The sequence below is a fragment of the Carassius auratus genome, chromosome 27, assembly GCF_003368295.1.
Source record: "Carassius auratus strain Wakin chromosome 27, ASM336829v1, whole genome shotgun sequence".
Taxonomy (NCBI): Eukaryota; Metazoa; Chordata; class Actinopteri; order Cypriniformes; family Cyprinidae; genus Carassius; species Carassius auratus.
In genome coordinates, this window is record NC_039269.1 from 8954546 (window position 1) to 8974263 (window position 19718).

The 19718-nt window shown below is 36.9% G+C and overlaps 1 protein-coding gene across 1 annotated transcript; it reads right to left on the bottom strand.

Annotated features, from left to right (window-relative positions):
• Nucleotides 1-414: 414 nt before the first annotated feature.
• Nucleotides 415-19337, bottom strand: fndc7rs1 (fibronectin type III domain containing 7, related sequence 1). The gene is made up of 25 exons (XM_026205719.1): nucleotides 18502-19337; nucleotides 17531-17791; nucleotides 16224-16484; nucleotides 15844-16104; nucleotides 15410-15676; nucleotides 14435-14686; nucleotides 11179-11439; nucleotides 10549-10809; nucleotides 10202-10462; nucleotides 9103-9360; nucleotides 8655-8915; nucleotides 8140-8400; nucleotides 7780-8040; nucleotides 7169-7429; nucleotides 6196-6453; nucleotides 5813-6079; nucleotides 4622-4885; nucleotides 4269-4529; nucleotides 3920-4183; nucleotides 2811-3071; nucleotides 2458-2721; nucleotides 1568-1858; nucleotides 1220-1450; nucleotides 1045-1092; nucleotides 415-802 (listed from the first exon to the last, which is right to left on the bottom strand). The coding sequence occupies exons 2-24, from the start codon at nucleotides 17757-17759 to the stop codon at nucleotides 1067-1069; spliced, it is 5742 nt and encodes a 1913-aa protein (XP_026061504.1). The 5' UTR covers nucleotides 17760-17791; nucleotides 18502-19337; the 3' UTR covers nucleotides 415-802; nucleotides 1045-1066.
• Nucleotides 19338-19718: the final 381 nt, after the last annotated feature.

The following is a 19718-nucleotide window of genomic DNA, read 5'->3' on the forward strand; positions in this document are numbered from 1 at the left end:
ATGTCATTAAGCAAAACCGTTGGGTTCTTTTAGTAGAAGTGTCACAATTTCTCCATAGAGGTTGATGGTTTGTAATGACAAGCCTTTCAAGGCAAACCTGCCATGAGATTTTAGTTTATTAACTCAAGATGTGCTTCTGCTGGATGATTTCAACTTTATTTTTGCAGTACAACACTATCCATAATTTAAAAAGAGCTCAGAGTTGCTATTACTGACGGTGAGAAAAGTAGTGGCTACCCATATGAAGCATTGTGACACAATTTAGTCCTACTCTCAAATTGTGCAAGTATTAATATTTTAAAGTGATGTTTTGCTTTGAATAGGTCACTGTTCTGTCCTTGTCAGTAACTTCTAAGATCATTCATTTTATAAGAACAGCAGGTGTTTTGTGTATGGTTAATTTATTTTACATGTCATAATTTATAAGACTGATCACATGGAGAAATGCTCTTTGTATTTAATAAAAGCACTCGTATACAAAACACACAGGAATACATATTTATATAAGACCTTTTAAAAAATATTTGTCATTGCATGAAAGTAAATCCTACAGCCAGAAACAACACATTTTGAATTTTGTTTTAAAAAGAAATAATATTAATATTTTACCCAGTCAAACTATTTCACCCTTAAATATTGTTTTAAAAAAAGTGAACCTTTTAACCAGAATATATGTAACATGCAAAAGTTAAATATCACAGTTTCAAGAATTCTTAGATAAGTGCAGGAGTTCTCAGAGGGAAGAGTTTTGAGTGCGATGAGATGAGATGAGATGCAAGCATTTACTCAGGGTTGGTCAGGCCTGGTGTAGAGAGAGTCCAGGGTTAATACTGGAAACTATTTCAAGGCTTGTAAATATAATAGATGTTAAGGAAAGGAGCTGTTGTGGATGAATCTTTAAAAGCAAACATTAGGTGGCATAATTTAACTGCATGTGGAATGAGGCTAGGGAGACGGAAGTAGGTTTTTTTGGTCCACTGGAGAAGATACAGTATTTCATGAATGTATCTCATAAATTTTCATAACTGTTGAGCATCAACTCACCTTTCTTACTTTGTGCCAGGTCTCACCTCCTGCGATCTGCTGTCACTGCTAAAGTATGGACAAGATCAAAGGTTACCAGACTTTCACCAAAGCAAGATACACATTAACAAACCTGTTTTCGGAAATTACCACTGATCTGATATTTGATTCTTGTTCTCTAAAATCACCTTCTTACCTACAACAGGCACCGAGTCTCCACTCTCCCCAGCAGCATTTTGGGCAGTTACGACAATGTGACCACTGCTGAAATTGGTGACAGAGCAGAGCAGCTGTGAGGTCGTGCAGAGTTTCATCCTACCAGAGGATGTAACCCCATACACAGTGTAGTTTTCAGCAAATAGAGACTCATTCCATGCCACTACCGCCAATGATGCAGAGAACGTGACATTTAGAGGGGCACAAGGCACTGGGGGAAGGAAACAAATGAACAGATGAGTTATGGATGTTTTTGCATTTTAAGCATCTTCATATCCCATTTAAGTATGGTAAGAAGATAGTCCTGTGGTGACTGAACATTGTGCACCTGTGGTTCCAGTGACGGCAGCAGACTTGCCACTTGTGGTGGCAGAGTTCCTTGCACTGATGGTTGCACTGTAGGTGGAGGCACATGGTAAAGGCACTTCGAAGACTGTGCGACTTGTCCAATAGGAGGTGATGTCAAAGAGTGCTTGGTCGGTTCCCTGAATGCTGCCCGTGAGTGCCAGGAGGTATTCAGAATTAGGACAATTCACAGCAGACCAAGACGCCCTCAAGATCTGAGTATCATTTACTACTGTACGAGGGATAACCCTAAATCCAGTTGGAGGACATGGAGCTGAGGGAAAGAGGAGAGAACAAGACTTAAAACCTATTTTTCCAATGGGGATCCCAAAGCAGCAGAACCAAATTGTCACTTATATTGATCTTCACAATGAATTTGCCAACACCAAATACCAGGGATGGACAAATCTCACTGTCCAGCCTCAACCCTAATCAAATACACCTAAACCAGCTTATCACTGTCTTCAGGATTACTAGAAAGCAACAGGCACTTGTTAGGATTTCATGGCTGATCTGAAGCAAAGTTTGATTCTCACCTTCTAGAGGTCCTTTTTTATGTTATATTCAATTCGTAGACACATTGTTAATGCAAGTAACCACTAACCAAATAGATCCTTGAAGATCTTATAAGTAGTGATTCGGATCTGCAAATTGGATCAAATCGGACAACCATACAAGACTGGACTTGTTCTATAGACCTTCATTTTCAAGCAAATTGGAGTGTGGTTCTTTTGGAACAGAAATTGTGCCAATAAACTGAACCAAAATTTAAAGTCCACTCCAAAAGCAGTGATTTGAAATGCCTTTGTTAGCTTGTGAAATACTAGCAGAGTTCAAAGAAAGCAGATTATTGTGACATGAGGATGGCTGTACCTGCTCCCTTAGTTTGTGTTTCACTCAAGGAATTGTTGCAGAAGCCATCCATTGCCTGCACTGTAAAGTTGTACACAGTGCCGCACACTAAGCCCTCCAGAATACAAGACGTTTTTGTGGTTTCACAGTAGGTTGTTGTGCCGTTTTCTGACTGAGCAAGTCCCATGTAGGCCACTGACCCTGTACTCCCCACCCAGGACAAGGAGGCACTACTACTGTTTCCGCACTGTAAGGTTACAGTTAAGTTGGCTGGATCACATGGCACTGCAAAATAAACACATGGCAATAATCAATTATACAATGTATAAACTATGCTCACAGAATTAAATGGAAAAGAGTTTGTGTCCTCTTACTCGTTTTGATGGTGATGTTATCACTGGGCAGGCTGGTGCAGTTCTCATTACTGGCTAAAATGGACACTTGATAGATGTTGCTGCACTGCAGATCAGTTAGTGTGCAGTTAATGTCTGAGGTTTTGCACGTCTTCAAATCTCCATCTCTGCCAACTGCAGTAAGCAGGTACGACTGCGCAACGTATGATGGGTTCCATGACACAAATACATTGTTTGACTGACAGTCTGTATCGGCCTGCACTGATGAGGGCTGACAGGGTGCTGCAGATGAAATAAGAACAGCTTGAATGTTAATGTAATGAAAGCTAATCTAACATGGATAGAGCTGTAGATCAGGGATACCCAATCCTGCTCCTGGAGGTCTACCTTCCTTTAGAGTTTAGGTCCAATCTTATCTCATCAAGGTCTTTGTGATTACCAGGAACTTCCGAGCAGACACTAAACTCCACTAGAAGGTTGCCCTCCATGAGATTATACAACTCATGCATGGTGCAAATGCACAAATTGGGCATAGAAATTTGCACACGCTGTTTTCCATGCACATATCTGGATTTATAAGAATAAAGAAAAAAAAAAGTCTGTCCCTGTTGTTGGAGGGCCAGAAAGCTCTCAGATTTCATCAAAACATATTTTGTGGTCTGAAAAACTAACAAAGGTCTTAGAGGTTTGGAAAGACATGAGGGTGACTAAATCATGACAGAATTTTCATTTGTGGGTGAATTAACCCTTTAACTATAAAAGTACCACAATGCAGATGTTGTTGTGTATAGCACGGTTGTTAGCATTAGTGTTTCTGGGCGGATGCTCAGTTACTAGAAAAAAAGTCAAAAAAGCACATCCCCAGGTGTCCATGATATTGTGGTCCCTAGGTATGTCCCAAGTCCCTTCTTAAATGCAAGTCTAAGAGTTTTTTCTTCATCTATTGGGTAACATTTTTAAGTCAGATCACCTAAGAAAGTAATAGTGGACCTCTTTAAAGGCTCAATTCTCAACACTAGGTCGGAGCAATAAAAATAGTAATGGTTGCTTCTAAATAGTTTTTGCTTTCTTATGGATTGCTTTCTAAAATAAACATCTATTTTGTAATGGCATAATAATAATGCTTGTACCAGTTCTGATCTTGTAGGGTGGGCTGCGGAGGCTGCTGCATTTGTTGGCCGAAGCAGCCACAATGATAGTGTACTCCTTGTCGCACTGCACATTGGTTAGGTTGCAGGAAGATGTGGAGCTATTGCAGGAAAGGATGGAAAGGTCTTGATCCTCTGCTGTGGCAAAGTAGAGAGAATTTCCACTCCGAGCTTTCTGCCACTGTACCATGATAACAGAACTGTGGCATTCAGCCACCACCACGATGGATGACAAGGCACAGGGTGCTGGAGAGAGATATTATACATACTTTGAGGCTGAAATACATTTAGTCTTAAAAGGGCTAAACCTGTCTACGGCTGGTGTACTTACCTGTCTCCAGCTGAAAGCTGCTGCTGGGTGGGCTCAGGCATGCAGCATTTGAGGCAGTGACGTAAAAGGTGTAGCTCCTTCCACAGCCTAGGTCAGGTGCATTACAGGTGGAGTTTGAGCTACTACAGGTGGAATTGTTACCATCCTCCCCTACAGCCAGCACTGTGTAAGACTCTGCACCATTAGCTACCTCCCATGATACCCATGCAGAGTTAGTGACACAGTCCACAGTACCATTGACTCCCTGTGGAATACATGGAGCTGTAAAGAGAAGAGGTCAGACATAAAGTGCATTATGTAAATATAGCTACTGAAATCTGTTTGAGAATATATGCTTGTGTTAAGTGTCCAACCTGAGGTGATGGAAAGGTTACTGCTTGGTTGACTTTGACAGCCACCTCTCAGAGACACCACAATGAGGTTGAATCTCTCTCCACAGGGCAGATGGGTGATGGAGCACTGCGTGTTTGTGCTGTTACATGAGGAGATCACACCAGTGCTCTCAGACTCGAGTTCAACTATGATCAGGCTGGCGTCCACTGCTGGGTTCCAGCTCACCAGCACAGACCCTGAATCACACTGCACAATGGCAGATACGTTCTGTGGGGGACATGGAGCTGAGAAAAGAGAAAGAAGGAACCAGGATGTTATTGTAGGGTGGGGCTGTACTAACTACATCAGCAGGAAACTGTATAAGGTTAGCCAGTATAGCAACGATGGTGTGCTTGCTGCAATGCTACATCAAGTTAGCATGCCGCTCATGTCACATGCAAAAAGTTCGTCATAGAAGCCTAAACATATAGTCGCTTGTTTATTTCTAAAGAAGATTGAATCTTACAAAACATTTCCTTTTCATATTTTGCTTCAGAAATAAGAATATAAGAAATATATTTTATAAGATGGCATTAAATTCAGACTTTTGCATGGAGGCATTTTAACTAAGGAGAATTTCTATTAAAAGTGAATGTGCAAAAATTGTTTGCATAATGAGATGTTTTACTTTTTACAGATTATTTTGTGGTTTCCTTACTATATTATTAAACCTTTTTAATCATATTAAATATTTAACAATAAAATATAAATACTTACCCATTTAAATAATATATTTATTCATTTTTATCATTATTTTTCTGCATTTAAGCAATGATAAATTTGGAGAGATAATTGTCTTAAATTGTCTTAAACAAATTAATGCCAAAAGTACACCTCACTTAAGCAAAATATATTTTCGTATTTTCTTTTTGAAATGATCTTTAAATATTTCATTAGATTTACCTTTAAGGCAGAGGATGCATGAAAATGATCAAATTAAATTTCAACTGCTGTTGTTGACAGAAACCTTCAATGAAATATATATGACAAAAAACAATATGGTCCTTTTATATTTGATGGGTATTTAAGTTGAACTGAAGTGTTCAGATCTTTCATTATGTAATTATCAGCTTCAAGATGAGACTACTGGTTTTAAATAGGACTAATACATTAAATACTAAAACATACAGTTGTCTTTACTTGATAAAGTAAGTAAAATCTTCACACCATACCTGTCTGCACCTGAGACATAGTGCTCTTCACGCCTCCACAGCCATAGGCCAGTGAGTAGACCGAGACATTATAAATCTGGCCACACTGCAGTTCCTGCAGATCACAAGAGGCAGTGGTGGTGTTACAAGAGTAGAAATGACCATCATTAGACACGGCCACAGCCATGTAAGACTCCGCCCCGTTTGCTTGCACCCATGACACAGACACAACACCACCCCTGAGGTCGCAATGCAAAGACGTCTGCACATTGCTAGGTGCACATGGAGCTGAAAGAGAGCAAGAACAGCAACCATTTTTATAAGAATATTTGTTATTACTGTTAACAATCATACACCTGCATGCTCCTCTGTGATCAGATGCACAAAAGAATCAGCAGACTCACCTGACTTCAGCACGAGGTGTGTGTTGCTGTTGTCACATACTCCATCCAAGGCAGCGACAGTAATGTTATAGTTCTGGCCGCAGTGCATGCCATTTAATGTACAACTGTGGTCGGAGCTGGTGCAGTCTATGCGATGTCCGTCAGAACCAATAGCCTGGACTGTGTAATGTGTGACGGTATCACTGAGCTCCCAGCTTACAACAGCAGAGTTGGTGTCGCAGTCAAGCTGGGCGCTAGCATTCTGTGGCTTACAGGGCACTGAAGTGAAATGAAATATTAACAGTTATCATAATTAACTAAATAATAAATGTAGTACTTGAAAATCGGGAACCACATTTCTAAATAATGAACAGTAAAACATCCTTGTGTCCTTAGGATAAAAAAAAATTTGAAGGCTGTGAATTTAATGATGTTATTGATAATGATAATGATATTCATATATGCATTCTGTTCAATTTTATTACACGTCTAGATGTGTTTTTTACCCTTAAAGACAAAAAAATAATAATAAGTCATATATATATCATTGTGATAAATAAACAAATATAAAAGGTTTGGGATCAGATCATTTTGGGCAAAAAATCTCAAGTGGCGAAAACTTACATAATGTTCCAAAAGAAATTATATTTCACATGAATAAGTTCTTTTGAACTTTCTGTTCATCATAAGAAAAAATATTTGCTAATCCACATATTAGAATGATTTCTAACAGATCATGTAGCACTGAAGGCTGGAGTAATGGCAGCTTTGCCATCACATGATTAAATTACATTTGAAAATATATTAAAATAGAACATTTTGAGTTCCTTTAAATTTTAATAATATTTCACAATGTTATGATTTTAAATGTATTTTTGATCAGATAAATGCAGCCTTAGTGAGCATAAGGCTTCTTTTAAAAGCATAAAATAGTACTGACCCCAAACTGTTGAACTGCATTTATGGTGGATGGTATTTTTGGTTTTTCAGGTACCTGTACTCAGCACGACTGGTTGACTCGGTGCAGTGTTGCAGGTCCCGTCAGTGGCACTGACAGTTAGACTATAGTTCATCCCACAGAGCAGATCTGAGAAGACACATGCTGTTCCAGTGCTGTTACACACTGAGGCGTATCCACCACTAGTCTGAGCAACCGCCGCATAGGAAATGGCCCCTAAGCTTGGGTCCCAGGACACGGATACATCTCCAGTCGTACAGTTTACACTGCTCTGCACATGAGTGGGTACACATGGCACTGCAAAGAAACAAGGCCATTGGTCATTTTTGAGCAAGATGCTAGCGGTCTAATCAGATTGAAAGATCTATGCTAAGCTACAGTTTTAGTGCTGCCTCCAGACCCAGAGATTGGCTGAATGGATTTGAAAACAGTAAAACACAACTGTTTAACTCTAGGGAATTTGGAAAATTAGCATATTTTTAAAAATAGTGCAGTGTTCCTTTAATAATATTTGCATAATGAATTGTAATTTGCTTTCTATCTTACATCTATTTGCATGTTCAGTTGTAATGAATCTTTTTTTTTTTTTTTTTTTTTTTTACAGAGATAAAGGCAGTGAGCAGAGGATATGAAACTGGAGACTATACCGGTGTTTATTTGTAAGAAGGAGCTTCCTGATGTGTTGCATTGTTGGTTTACTGCAATAACGCTGACATCATACGAGGAGCCGCAGTGCAGTGTTTGCAGTCTGCACACCTGTGCAGTTGTGTTACAGGCGGTCACTGGACCTTCAGGTCCCTTGACAACCACCAGGTAAGACGCCGCCCCGCGGCTGATGTTCCACCTTATATTTATAAAGTTAAAAGTACAGTCCAGCTCAGACACGACATTCTGAGGAACACATGGAACTGGAGGAGAACAGAACAGGAAAAGCATTTGAGATCTGCGATATGGGTCATTCTCAACAGACTGAATAAATATTCAAGCTATCAGTGTTTCTGTATTACCTGAAGACAGGTAAGCAGGTGAACTCGGTTCACTTCTGCATTGCCCGTTGATTGCTCTGACTGTGACCTGGTACTGTTTACCGCAGAGCAGCTCTGAGAAGAAGCCACTGGTGATGTTGGTACTAAATGCCAGCGTGTTCCCGTCTTCATTCACTGCTACCACCTCATATGTCTCAGCTCCAGCACTGGAAGCCCAGCTCAGAGAGCCCACCCCTGTGCCACAGTCCAGGATGGGCGTCAAAGCTTGAGGGACACATGGGGCTAAAGAGGCAGAAAACACAGCACAGATTTCCCCTTAACACAATAATGGAATATTTTTAACCAGCTGATCCTCCTCAAGTTCACAGTGTTCAAATACTTTTTATCTTGATTTTAAACAGTACACATATAAATGCAGGGGTCAAGTGATTGCCACTTGGTTTGATCTTATTTTGTTATCTAATGCAATCTTCTATTTAATATCCCTAGAATAGATGCAGACTGCTGGTACATTCATGATTAGTGTCTGGTCTTACCCATGTGTATGGTGGTGCTGTTGCTGCGTGCACTCGTGCAGCGGCTGTCATTGGCAGTGACTGTAACGTTATAGATTTCACCGCAGTGCAGGTCCTCCCAGGTGCAGCTGGTCCAATTAGTAACACACAGGTGTGTGTTTCCATCCTCACCCACTGCTGTGGCAGTGTACATGTTCGCCCCATCACTTGTGCCCCAGCTGACAGAACCCAACTGATTGTCACACTCGAAATATGTCACGAGATTAAGGGGCGTGCAGGGCGCTGGATCACAACACACATTACAAAGGTTGGTTTCTCATTTCCTACCATTCTCACTCAAATAACATCATTATTTGCAACGAATTCTCTTTTTTATAACAACAGGAAATTGCATACTGCCTTTGTGTGTTTAAGGATATGGATTTTTGTTTAGTGCACAGCAGGGTTATGTCTAATTTCAAGAACATACCGAGTTTGAAAAGCGCAGGAATGCTCGGTAGGCTGTCGCAGGTATCGCTATTTGCTTGGACAGACACGTTGTAGCTTTGTCCACAGAGCAGAGACACAGACAGGTTAGTAGAAGAAGTGTTAAAGTCGACAAAATATCCCAGACTCCCTGTTGCCATCACAATGTAGAATGACGCTCCTTTGGCTTTTGACCAGTCGAGCTCCACCGTCTCGCTGTCACATGACACGTGAGCAGTCACGTTCTCTGGTTTACAAGGATCTGGAGAAGAAATAATAGGGGGATTGTTATTATGTAGCATTGTATAAAGTTATGTTGTTATCATTTAAATAAATAAAATATTAGAAGTAAAGATATTAACAATAAACATGTTGTTATTATATATTATATGTTTAATGATAACAATATTTACATAAAATATTAATTATAAAAATAAAAAGTATAAACAATATAAAATAAAAATTCAAATGTATCATTTATAATAATAATAATAATAATAATAATAATAAATACTGGGTAATAAGGCACAGAAAGTGAAATTAATAATAAATTATTATAAAATAAAATAATAAAATATTATAAAAAAAAACTATAACTGTAATTAATAAAAATAAATATATCAACTTTTTCATATTATTATTATTATATCTGTAATATTAATATTGGTAATACTTTATACTATTATTATTAATAACAATAATTAAATAAAACATTAATTATACAAATATATGAACATAAAATATATACAGCCATTATTAATATATCTGTTGTAATAATATTTGTTATTTATATAATAATATATTCTTATTATATTATAATAATATATTCTTATTATATTATAATAATATATTCTTATTATATTATAATAATAGTTTTTTTATATTAACAAATTAAATGTGCACATTTATTTTATTATTATTTTTTTTAATAGTAATAAAATACATTAAATAAATTGTTATTAAAATAAATTTTTTATATCATTATTAGTAGTAGTATTCATAATAATTATAAGCATCATCATCATAATTAATAATAATAATTTTCTGATTAAAGACCCAAGATGAGATATCTGAGGATTTTTTTCCACTGCATAATGCTGTACCTGTAGTGAGGTACACAGGTGCGCTGGTGTCGCTTTGGCAGTGGCCTCTGTGGGCGGTGACAGAGAACGTGAAGGTCTCTCCAAAGCCCAGAGTAGAGAAGGAACAAACAGAGCTTGTGGAGTTACAGAGCTGATACTCTCCTGCTGCACTGAAGGCTTGGGCGATGTAGTAATCAACAACTTCTCTCACATCCCAAGACATCACAGACATTTTGTTACCACACAGTGTATTGATGACTGGCTGCAGGGGTACGCAGGGTCCTGCAAGGTGGTGAAAGGAAAATTGGACCCTAATTAGTGTACTTCATCTTTTAACACCTTCTATACATTATGCTTTGCAAACTCACTGGACAGGAATGTGACATTGGTGGTGGAAGTCGTTTGGCACTGCTGGTTCGTAGAGCTGAAGGTGAGGTTAAATTGCTGTCCACACTGCAGGGAGGAGATGTTACAGTGGTTCTGATTGGTTGAGCAGGAGACTGTTTGACCTTCTGACCCCAAAGCGGTCACAGAGTAATTCTCTGCCCCAGCAATGGCACTCCAAGACACGAGAACTGAATCTGTAGTGCAGTCCACCATAGCAGACACACTGGTGGACAGACATGGTGCTGAAACATACAGAAGTATATTTAATAACTTATACTTGAAAGTATATTATAATAGTAATAGTATATTTTTAAAACATAATACCAGTCAAAAAAATTTTATATATATATAAAGCATTCCAAACTGTAGCCAATAGTTTCTTAGTCATTTAACAAAGTTATGATATATTAACATTAAAGTGTATTTTCATGAAATATGTAGTTTTTTTAAGCAGTGTACACATGCAAAAAATCATGCAAAATAAGACCAGAACATGTTCAGTTCTGGTATAATTTAGTCTTCAGCCTTTGGTACTAGAGAGATCTGCTGTGACAGGACAACATATTTTTGTTTCATCACAATATTGTTTGTTTTTAAATGTTTTTGCTGACCTGATGTCATGTTGACCCCAGTGCTGTCAGAGCTGTTGAACACCTCACCGATGGCACGGACTCTGACATAGTACACTGTACCACAGGTAAGATAAGGTACACTGCAGTATGTATGATTGGTCTGACAGGAAGTGGAATGATCATTTCCACCTTCCAGGAATGCAACATATCCCACTGCCAACTGACTAGGCTCCCAGGAGACAGTGGCACTGAGGGTGGCACAGTTTAGACTAGCTTTGACATTCTGAGGAGGACAGGGTTCTGGAATGAAATGAAGTAAATGACAAGATTCAAGATGCACATCCTGCAGTTTTGGAATGACACGAGGATGAGTAAATGGGTCATTATACGAAAACGTGCCATTTCCCACTTTTAATGTTTGATTTTCAAATTTCTGTTTTGAAAATCTTTAAGCCCCTTTTTGGATTAAGTAGATCCTTACCTCTCAGGAAAATGTGCCGTGCCATCTCAGGCTATCTTATTTTTTTCATTTTTTTCATTTAACTAATTTAAATGTGTGTTTTTGGTCAACCCTGTTACCAACATATTAATTACTTTTTGAAAAGGTTTTAAATACATGTATAGAACAAATCTGATATACTGTGGAAGATATACTCCCCCTTGTTACATTAAGAGTGTTTGTGAATTGAGAATATTGAAAGTTTTATTTTTTTAAGGGGATGAATACGTTCATTTCCAAATTACACTCTCCCAGCATCTTCTGTTTTAAGAAAAATTAAACACCTCAATTCAATTTTGAGTGGATTATTAGCCTCTCTTACTAAACATTTACAATTAATTGATTAAATTTTTATTTACATTTTTAAGTTATATTAGAATATTATACAAGTAACAGGGTTGACACATCAGTTACAGGGTTGACAACAGCTACCGTATTGATTATACTGCTTGTTTGAGTTACAATTATGGTTGTAATGGAGTCTTAATTGGACATTCATAAACCTTTAATTCAACATGACTAATCAGCATATTATGTAGACGGCTCTATTGATATATTTTAGCATAAAAATGATGAAAAACCGAAACTTATCTGTTTGCATGAACTTTAACTTTAAAATGTTTTAACTGTTGCCCCGCCTTCTACTTCTCAAACCTCATACTTTCTATGATATTGTGCTGAGAAAACACAGATTTACCCATTCTGTGTTGGTAGTGGCGTGTACCACAGTTTGCTTTGCCAATTGAGAAACTTGATTGGTAAACGGTTTGCCAGAATATACCCTGACCCAGATCTATCCCGTTAGTTAAGCATTGGTTTCCACACTGGTTTCATTAAATAAATAAATAAAGGAAATTATTATTTTAAAAGATTCACGAATAAGAATCATCTGTTCACGAATTGGATCGTAAACTTGCATTACCGAGCCAAAGATGATACTGAACATTTCGAATGAATAAAGAAGTTCATCTGTAAACCACATAAAGCTATTGTTTGACTTCATAAACCTTTATTTTATGCATGCTTCGTATGGATCTGTTGACTGAATGCATAGTGTGATTTCTAGGAGAATGTTTGTGTCGTTATGTGCTTGTAACGGGAAAAAATCAGTCGCGGTATTGTTTGAAATCCCCAAACTTAAATATTAAATTAATAAATTACATAAAAATAAAAGTAATCACTGGTAATCTAAAATAGTTTTCAGATGTTACTGTAATCTGATTACCCCTTATTTAAAATGTAATTTTAACGAAATACAGTTACTCATATTTTGTATTTTACATACGTAACGCTGTTACATGTATTTCGTTACACCCCAGCCCTGATTATTTATGATTGTGTAGCATACTGTAAATGTAAGTAGTTCACATGCCATCAAATAATCATACAAGTCACACAAGCTTGATTTATTTTTTGACAAGAAAACTTTTTCAAACTATTTGGATGGAGTGCATGTATGGAGAGTATCCCAAATGCAAACTGAAAAGCTTGTTAATTTATTGACTTCTCATAATAAAAAAAATAATGACTTTTGATTTATAAAGCACATTTATAAAACCCAATGCACTTGTGTGTATCAGTATAGATCAGTAACCTCAACATATTTTAGCCTATCTATCAGTAGAATAAATAAAAAAACATGATTTTTAGGGATAAAAACTGTAAAAACATGTATATTATGTATACTATTTGTAAGAAAAGTATGTCTGTTAAAATTCTCAGTCATCCAGGTCATAGTTATCCAAGAAGGGTTGGCTCAGGGGTGACAACCCCACAGAGGTTAAATGCCTGGCACTCCCCATCAGTCATTTAGAAATGAAGAAACCCCTTGGATGAGAGGCAATAGCTTCAAATATGGACGTACCTAGTCCAGTTGCCCTTGATTTAACCCTTCTTGTGTATACAACATGGGTAAGACACACAAAAGCGTACTTGGGTCAACCCTCTTACCCTGGAATGGTTACAGGGTTGACGGTAACAGGGTTGACGAAAAAGGTTATTGCCGGCCATTACTAGCCATGAGGTATAGGTAATGACACTACATTACGTGCCTTAATGAGAGGCTTAAATATTATCATATATGTAAATTTTTAAATATGTACAAAAAACTTTTTAACATATGCTTTTCTGGTAACAGGGCTGACACAATGAGCGTGTCCCTGTCTTTCAGACATTACATAACCTCAAAGAAAATTCATTAAAAAGAAGAGAACACTTACTTGTCTTCTACCATCAACTTCATGAAAGTCAGATAATGTCACTTCCTGGAACTGATGCAACTTTTGGAACAGTCCATTATCTTTAAAGAGGTGTTTTTATAAAAAGTAACAGGGTTGACGAGAACCTAGGGACCCGACTAAATTGTGTGTTTTTTTATTTTATTTGACAAGTTAAGAATAAAATCCATTTATGACTAATGAACTGACACTTAAGGCTTTATACAAGTATATGTTTTTTTATGATAGTTTGACTTTTTTGGCCTCGATAGCAAGTAGAAGTAGAAAAATCTTACTGAGGGACAGGCCATTTTCAACATTTCTTCAAGATGCTTTGTACAAAAATGTGATTAAAATCCTTTAAAAACCAAAGAAACAGAAAATAATTTATTCTTATATTATGAGACATTATGGAAACTAAAATATAAAATATTCTATTTCTTTTATGTTTTATTAAGATTTACAGAGCTTTTTTTTCCTGAGGGACACAAAATGGCACGTTTTCGTATAATGACCCAAATAATGACAGATTTTCATTTTGGATGAACATTCCTTTAAAATCAGTGGTCGCATGACTGACCTGTCTTGATAGGATCAGAGGTCACAGTGTCACTGCAAACACTGTTGTGAGCCGTCACGCTAATGTTGTAGATCTGGTCACAGTCCAGGTGTGGGAAGGTGCAGTTCGTGTTAGAGGTCTCACAGGTCACTGTCAGGCCCTCGAGGGTCACAGCCTCTGCTGTGAAGTTGGAGCCACCTTTAGTAACGTCCCAGGACAGCAGGGCAGTGGAAGGACTGTAGTGCACTGTCAGATGCTGAGGAACACACGGGCCTGTAGTGATATGATAACGGTTTAGTTTTATACATTTATGTAGAAGATGTACATGTGTCCAAGATACATATTTTATCAACAAAAAATTATTATGCATATTGTGTCAAATTTCTGCATAATCTCAATATCCTGTTATGAATTGTCATTTTTAATTGTTTTTTATTTAAATTAATTTTTTAATTTTAAGTAAAATTAATACAACAAATTTTTTGAAGTGGGATTACCTTGTTTATTTAAAAATCATTAATTTGAAAAAAATTTTTAAAGCACATTTTTAAATATGATTTTTTAAAAATATGTTCAGCGATAAATGATATATATGCTACCTGTCAATAGTTTTTGAACAGTAAGATTTTGAATGTTTTTTTAAAGAAAATATACCCCAGCGACTTAGGACTGGTTTTTGATGGTCCAGGGTCACAAATAACATTTTAATATATATTCAAAAAGAAAACGGTTATTTTAAATAGTAAAACTATTTTCGCAATATTATTGTTTTTTCTGTACTTTGGGATCACATTAATTTTGATCTTGGCTTGGTGAGCAGAAGAGAATTCTTTAAAAATCATACGGTTCAAAAACTTTTGACTGGTAGTGCACATTAAATGGTTGAATGGAGCAGTCTATTTCAATAAGGCAGAAGTACGTTGGCAGAACAAAATTGTTTACAAAACCGAAACGGTCTCCGCTGAAAACTGAAAACTCTGATTCACTTAACCTCACCTGTGATCAGCAAGCCAGTCATCTGTGCACTGGCATTGCACGTGTATCCCAAACTCTGTACGTTCACCGTATACTCATTGCCACACTGCAGGTCGCTCAGCTCACAGTGCGTGATGGAGCTGTTGGATGTGCAGCTAGTCCTGGTGTTCACCGGTGCTAAGGCAGAGACAGCGTATCCCTGAGCACCTGCACCGTACTGCCATGACACAGTGGCTGTACCCAGCTGACAATCCAACACTGCCCTGATCGAGCTGGCTGCGCAGGGAACTATGGGTAAAAGCAGGAAGGCTCTGAGAATCTTTTTTACAATACATACATATATATATATATATATATATATATATATATATATATATATATGGTTATATATATACACACAGATATTTTACAGTGTATATAAAATATAGAGTATTTAGACAAGTATTTGCTTGTACCTGAGTTAGTGCTCACAGTAGCACTGGGAGGGCTGCTGCACAGACTGTCTGACGCCGTCACATTGACACGGTACAGCTGACCACAGCTGAGACCTGTCACGTTACACTGTGAGTCTGTAGACTGACAGCTGGTGGACTGTCCATTGCTGTCCTGCAAGGTGGCCGTGTAGTACTGTCCTCCTGCACTAGGCGTCCATGATACAACTAAAGCTTTTGTGACACAATCCACGGTGGGCAGGACATTACTTGGGGTGCAGGGCACTAGAACACAAGAAAAAAAAGGTCATACTTAAATGTTAATACATTCATGCCCGTTTTTATATAAAAAATACATTCTTCAGCTTTAAAAAAAGAATCATGATATGAAATATGAAGCAAACCTGCTTGAACTTGAACAGGCGCACTGTTCCCACTGCTGCAGTTGCTGCCTTTTGCCTTCACTGTGATGATGTAAGACTGTCCACAGGTCAGAGCTGACAGGTCACAGGAAGTGGAGGGTGAGGTGCAGTTAGCTGAAAGGTCATTAACACTGCTGGCTGTCACTGTGTAAAGCTCCGCCCCTTGGCTGCTTCCCCAGGTTACTGTTGCTATGTTGCTGCTGCAGCTTACACTAGCCGACACATTTTGTGGTACACAAGGACCTGGAGAAATTATAGAAAACAAAATGAGTACATGGTTGACTTGACATGGTTGTTATTTTGAAGGAATATTCAGAGTCCTGCTTGCAGGCTAGATAAGCGTTGCGCTGTCAAACAATTAATCGCGATTAATCGCATCCAAAATAAAAGTTTTTGTTTACATTATGTATGTGTACTGTATAAATACACACACATGCATGAAAATCTGTTATTTTAATATATTGCACATATTTATTTATAATATAAATTATATGAATATAAGTATAGACATGCAAATAAATGTACCGGTAGATATTTTCCAAATATATACTGCATGTGTGTGTATTTATATACAGTATACATAATAAATGAACACAACACACGTATATATATATATATATATATATATATATATATATATATATATATATATATATGTATATATATATATATATATATATATATATATATATATATATATATATGTATATATATATATATATATATATATATATATTATTTTGGATGTGATTAATCGTTTGACAGCACTATAGATAAGTTCTGTTTTGAGTAATGTGGTAAGGAGCTTAAGTTGTATTTCACTTGCAATATTGTTTTAAGCAGCATTTTATTTTAATATGTCTTAAAATGTAACGTATTCTTGGGATGATTGTTGTTTACTCCCGTCACATGTTCCTTCATGTAATATGTAATATGCTGATTTGGTGCTCAGTAATAATTTATTTTTATTTATTTTATTTTTTTTGTAACATCATACATGTCTTTACTGTCACTTCAGTGTCTGTTAATTTAATGCATCCTTGCATCATGTTCCTGTAGCTCAAGTGGTAGAGCATTGCAAGGTTGAGGGTTTGATTCCCCAGGAACACATGATAGGTAAAAATTGATAGCCTGAATGCACTGTAAGTCACTTTGGATAAAAGTGTCTGCTAAATGCATAAATGTAATTTTAAATAAAATTTTAATTTTGCTTGATAAAAGTATACATTTTTCTGACCCCAGATTTTTGAATGATTATGTTCAAAATGACAAGAATAAATTTCTCTGACCTGTTATGACAGGTGATCCAGTGCCTTCAGAGCTGTTGCAGGAATGTCCCTCTGCCACTACTTTTACTGTGCATGTCTGTCCACATGCCATGTTAGTGATGTCACATTCTGTTTCATTGGTACTGCAGATATACGTCTGTCCATTAGAGCATTCCATTGTCATCGTGAAGGACAGAGCTCCATTGCCACCGGACCAAGACACACTTGCTGTGTTGCTGCCACAGTTCATTATGGACTGGATATTTAGTGGAGGGCATGGGGCTGAAGAGAAGAGAAAATAATACAATTTAAAGGTAAAGGTTCAAATTATGTAATATCCGCACCAAACACATTTTTAAAAGTAACTAGATTTTATTTTTTTTATTTTTTATCTGAGTAGTGCTGTGTTGTTGCTAAGGTGTTTGGAATATATATGATATATTCATATATTAACTTTTAGTGATTATATAAATAAATAAATAGACTTATTTAAGATATAAATGATGTAATGAAACAAGCTTTTATGATAGCCATGTTTAAATGTTCATATTTAAACAAGGAATTTGAGTAAAAAATTTAAATGTAGTGTTGAGAAATCCAATGTAATAATTTGTTACATTTTTGTTGTTAATTTTAACATTTTATATTTTGGGAATGTACTGAGTAAAAGTGTTCTCTGCGTAGTTTAAAGCTTTATTTGAGAGAAGAAAAATTGCATGAAGTATTTCAAATTGAACTGAAATCAAAGCAGCATCTTAATTAAATTGAATTGAGAGTTTGTGAATAAGAATCTAATTCTGAAATCTGTGTCAATATCCAGCACTACACTCAAGTAGAAATGTCTGCTAGCAACTAACTGGCATTTAGTGAAAAGGGCTTGAGGCATTTGTTCAAATTATTTCTTTATATTATACTACAACATCACTCTAAAGAATCAGTCTTTTCTTCTTTACAGCGTCTTCCTCTTGTATGGACAAACTAGGCTTTGTTACCTGTCTCCCTCTGCAGTGTGTTACTAGCAGCACTGGTGCATTGGCCTTGCGTTGCATTCACATTGAAAGTGTACGTCTGTCCACACTGCAGTCCATCCACCACACATGAACCATTGTTGGAGACACCACAGCCCAGCTGTTGACCCTGAGTGCTCAATGCGCTGACCGAGAATAGATCTAAACCCAACCCTGAACTAGACCAGTTCACCACAGCAGACCTTGAACTACAGTTCAGAGCCACGTCATTCAGAACCGGCACACATGGAGCTGAAAGTTAGGGTAAAGAAGGGTGAAATGAACACATTGTTAAATATGAAAGTGCAATTATTAGTATTATTAGAGCAAAAATAGAGTTTAATGACTATCATTATGGTAATATTATTTTTAATACAATTCCTGATTCTTAACCTGTAATGAAGGAGTACTCCATGCTGGATTTGCTGGTACAGTTTTTTTGGGTAGCAGTGACAGTGACATTGTATTGGGTGCCACATTGCAGGTGGACAAGAGTGCAGTTCAAGTTTGTTGTGTTACACTCCACACCACTAGGGGTCCCCAATGGGCCAATGGCTCTTGCTGTGTAATGAACCCCACATATGGCCAAGGAGCTCCAAGACACTAAGACCATGTTAGTAGAGCAATCCAAAACAGTAGCGACAGAAGTAGGTGGACAGGGGGCTAAAGAGGAAACAGAAATACATATGCTGAGACTATTATTCGGCATGTCTCCAGTATTAAGCATTTCACTCTTAAAGGGATAGTTCACCCCAAAATTAAAATTACCCCATGAATTACTCACCCATCCTTATCCATCCTTACTTACCCATCCTAGGTGAATATGATTTTATATTTAAAAATGCCATGGCTCTTCCAAACTTTATAAGCACTCTCTCGATAATATGTGTTTGACAGTTAGCGTAAACTAGAGATTACGGTTTATAAAGTTTTTTTCTTCTCAACCCCAATTCACTGTCTAAAGCTTGTAAGTTTGTAAGAGCCAGGACATTTTTAATATAACTCTGATTGTATTCATGCACTGTTCTTTCGTCAAATTTTGCTGTTTTAAATTGAAAATATTGTGATTCATGTAAATCATAATTAAATTTGAGGTTACAAGAAAGATTAATGAAGCTGTTTTTGACATATTAGTAATAGTGTGCATATTTATTTTATTCAGTTTGTTCAAATGTCACTGTACCTGCCGTGACCTGACTGAT

What these genes read in the sequence shown, in the direction of transcription:
- fndc7rs1 (XM_026205719.1), bottom strand. Translation starts at nt 17,759, where the DNA reads ATGAACTGTGGCAGCAACACAGCAAGTGTGTCTTGGTCCGGTGGCAAT. An exon ending in GACTGGCTTGCTGATCACAG is followed by an intron (nt 14,687 to 15,409) that starts GTGAGGTTAAGT and finishes ATATCACTACAG; the next exon opens with GCCCGTGTGTTCCTCAGCAT. An exon ending in TGCCGTCACTGGAACCACAG is followed by an intron (nt 1,451 to 1,567) that starts GTGCACAATGTT and finishes TCCTTCCCCCAG; the next exon opens with TGCCTTGTGCCCCTCTAAAT.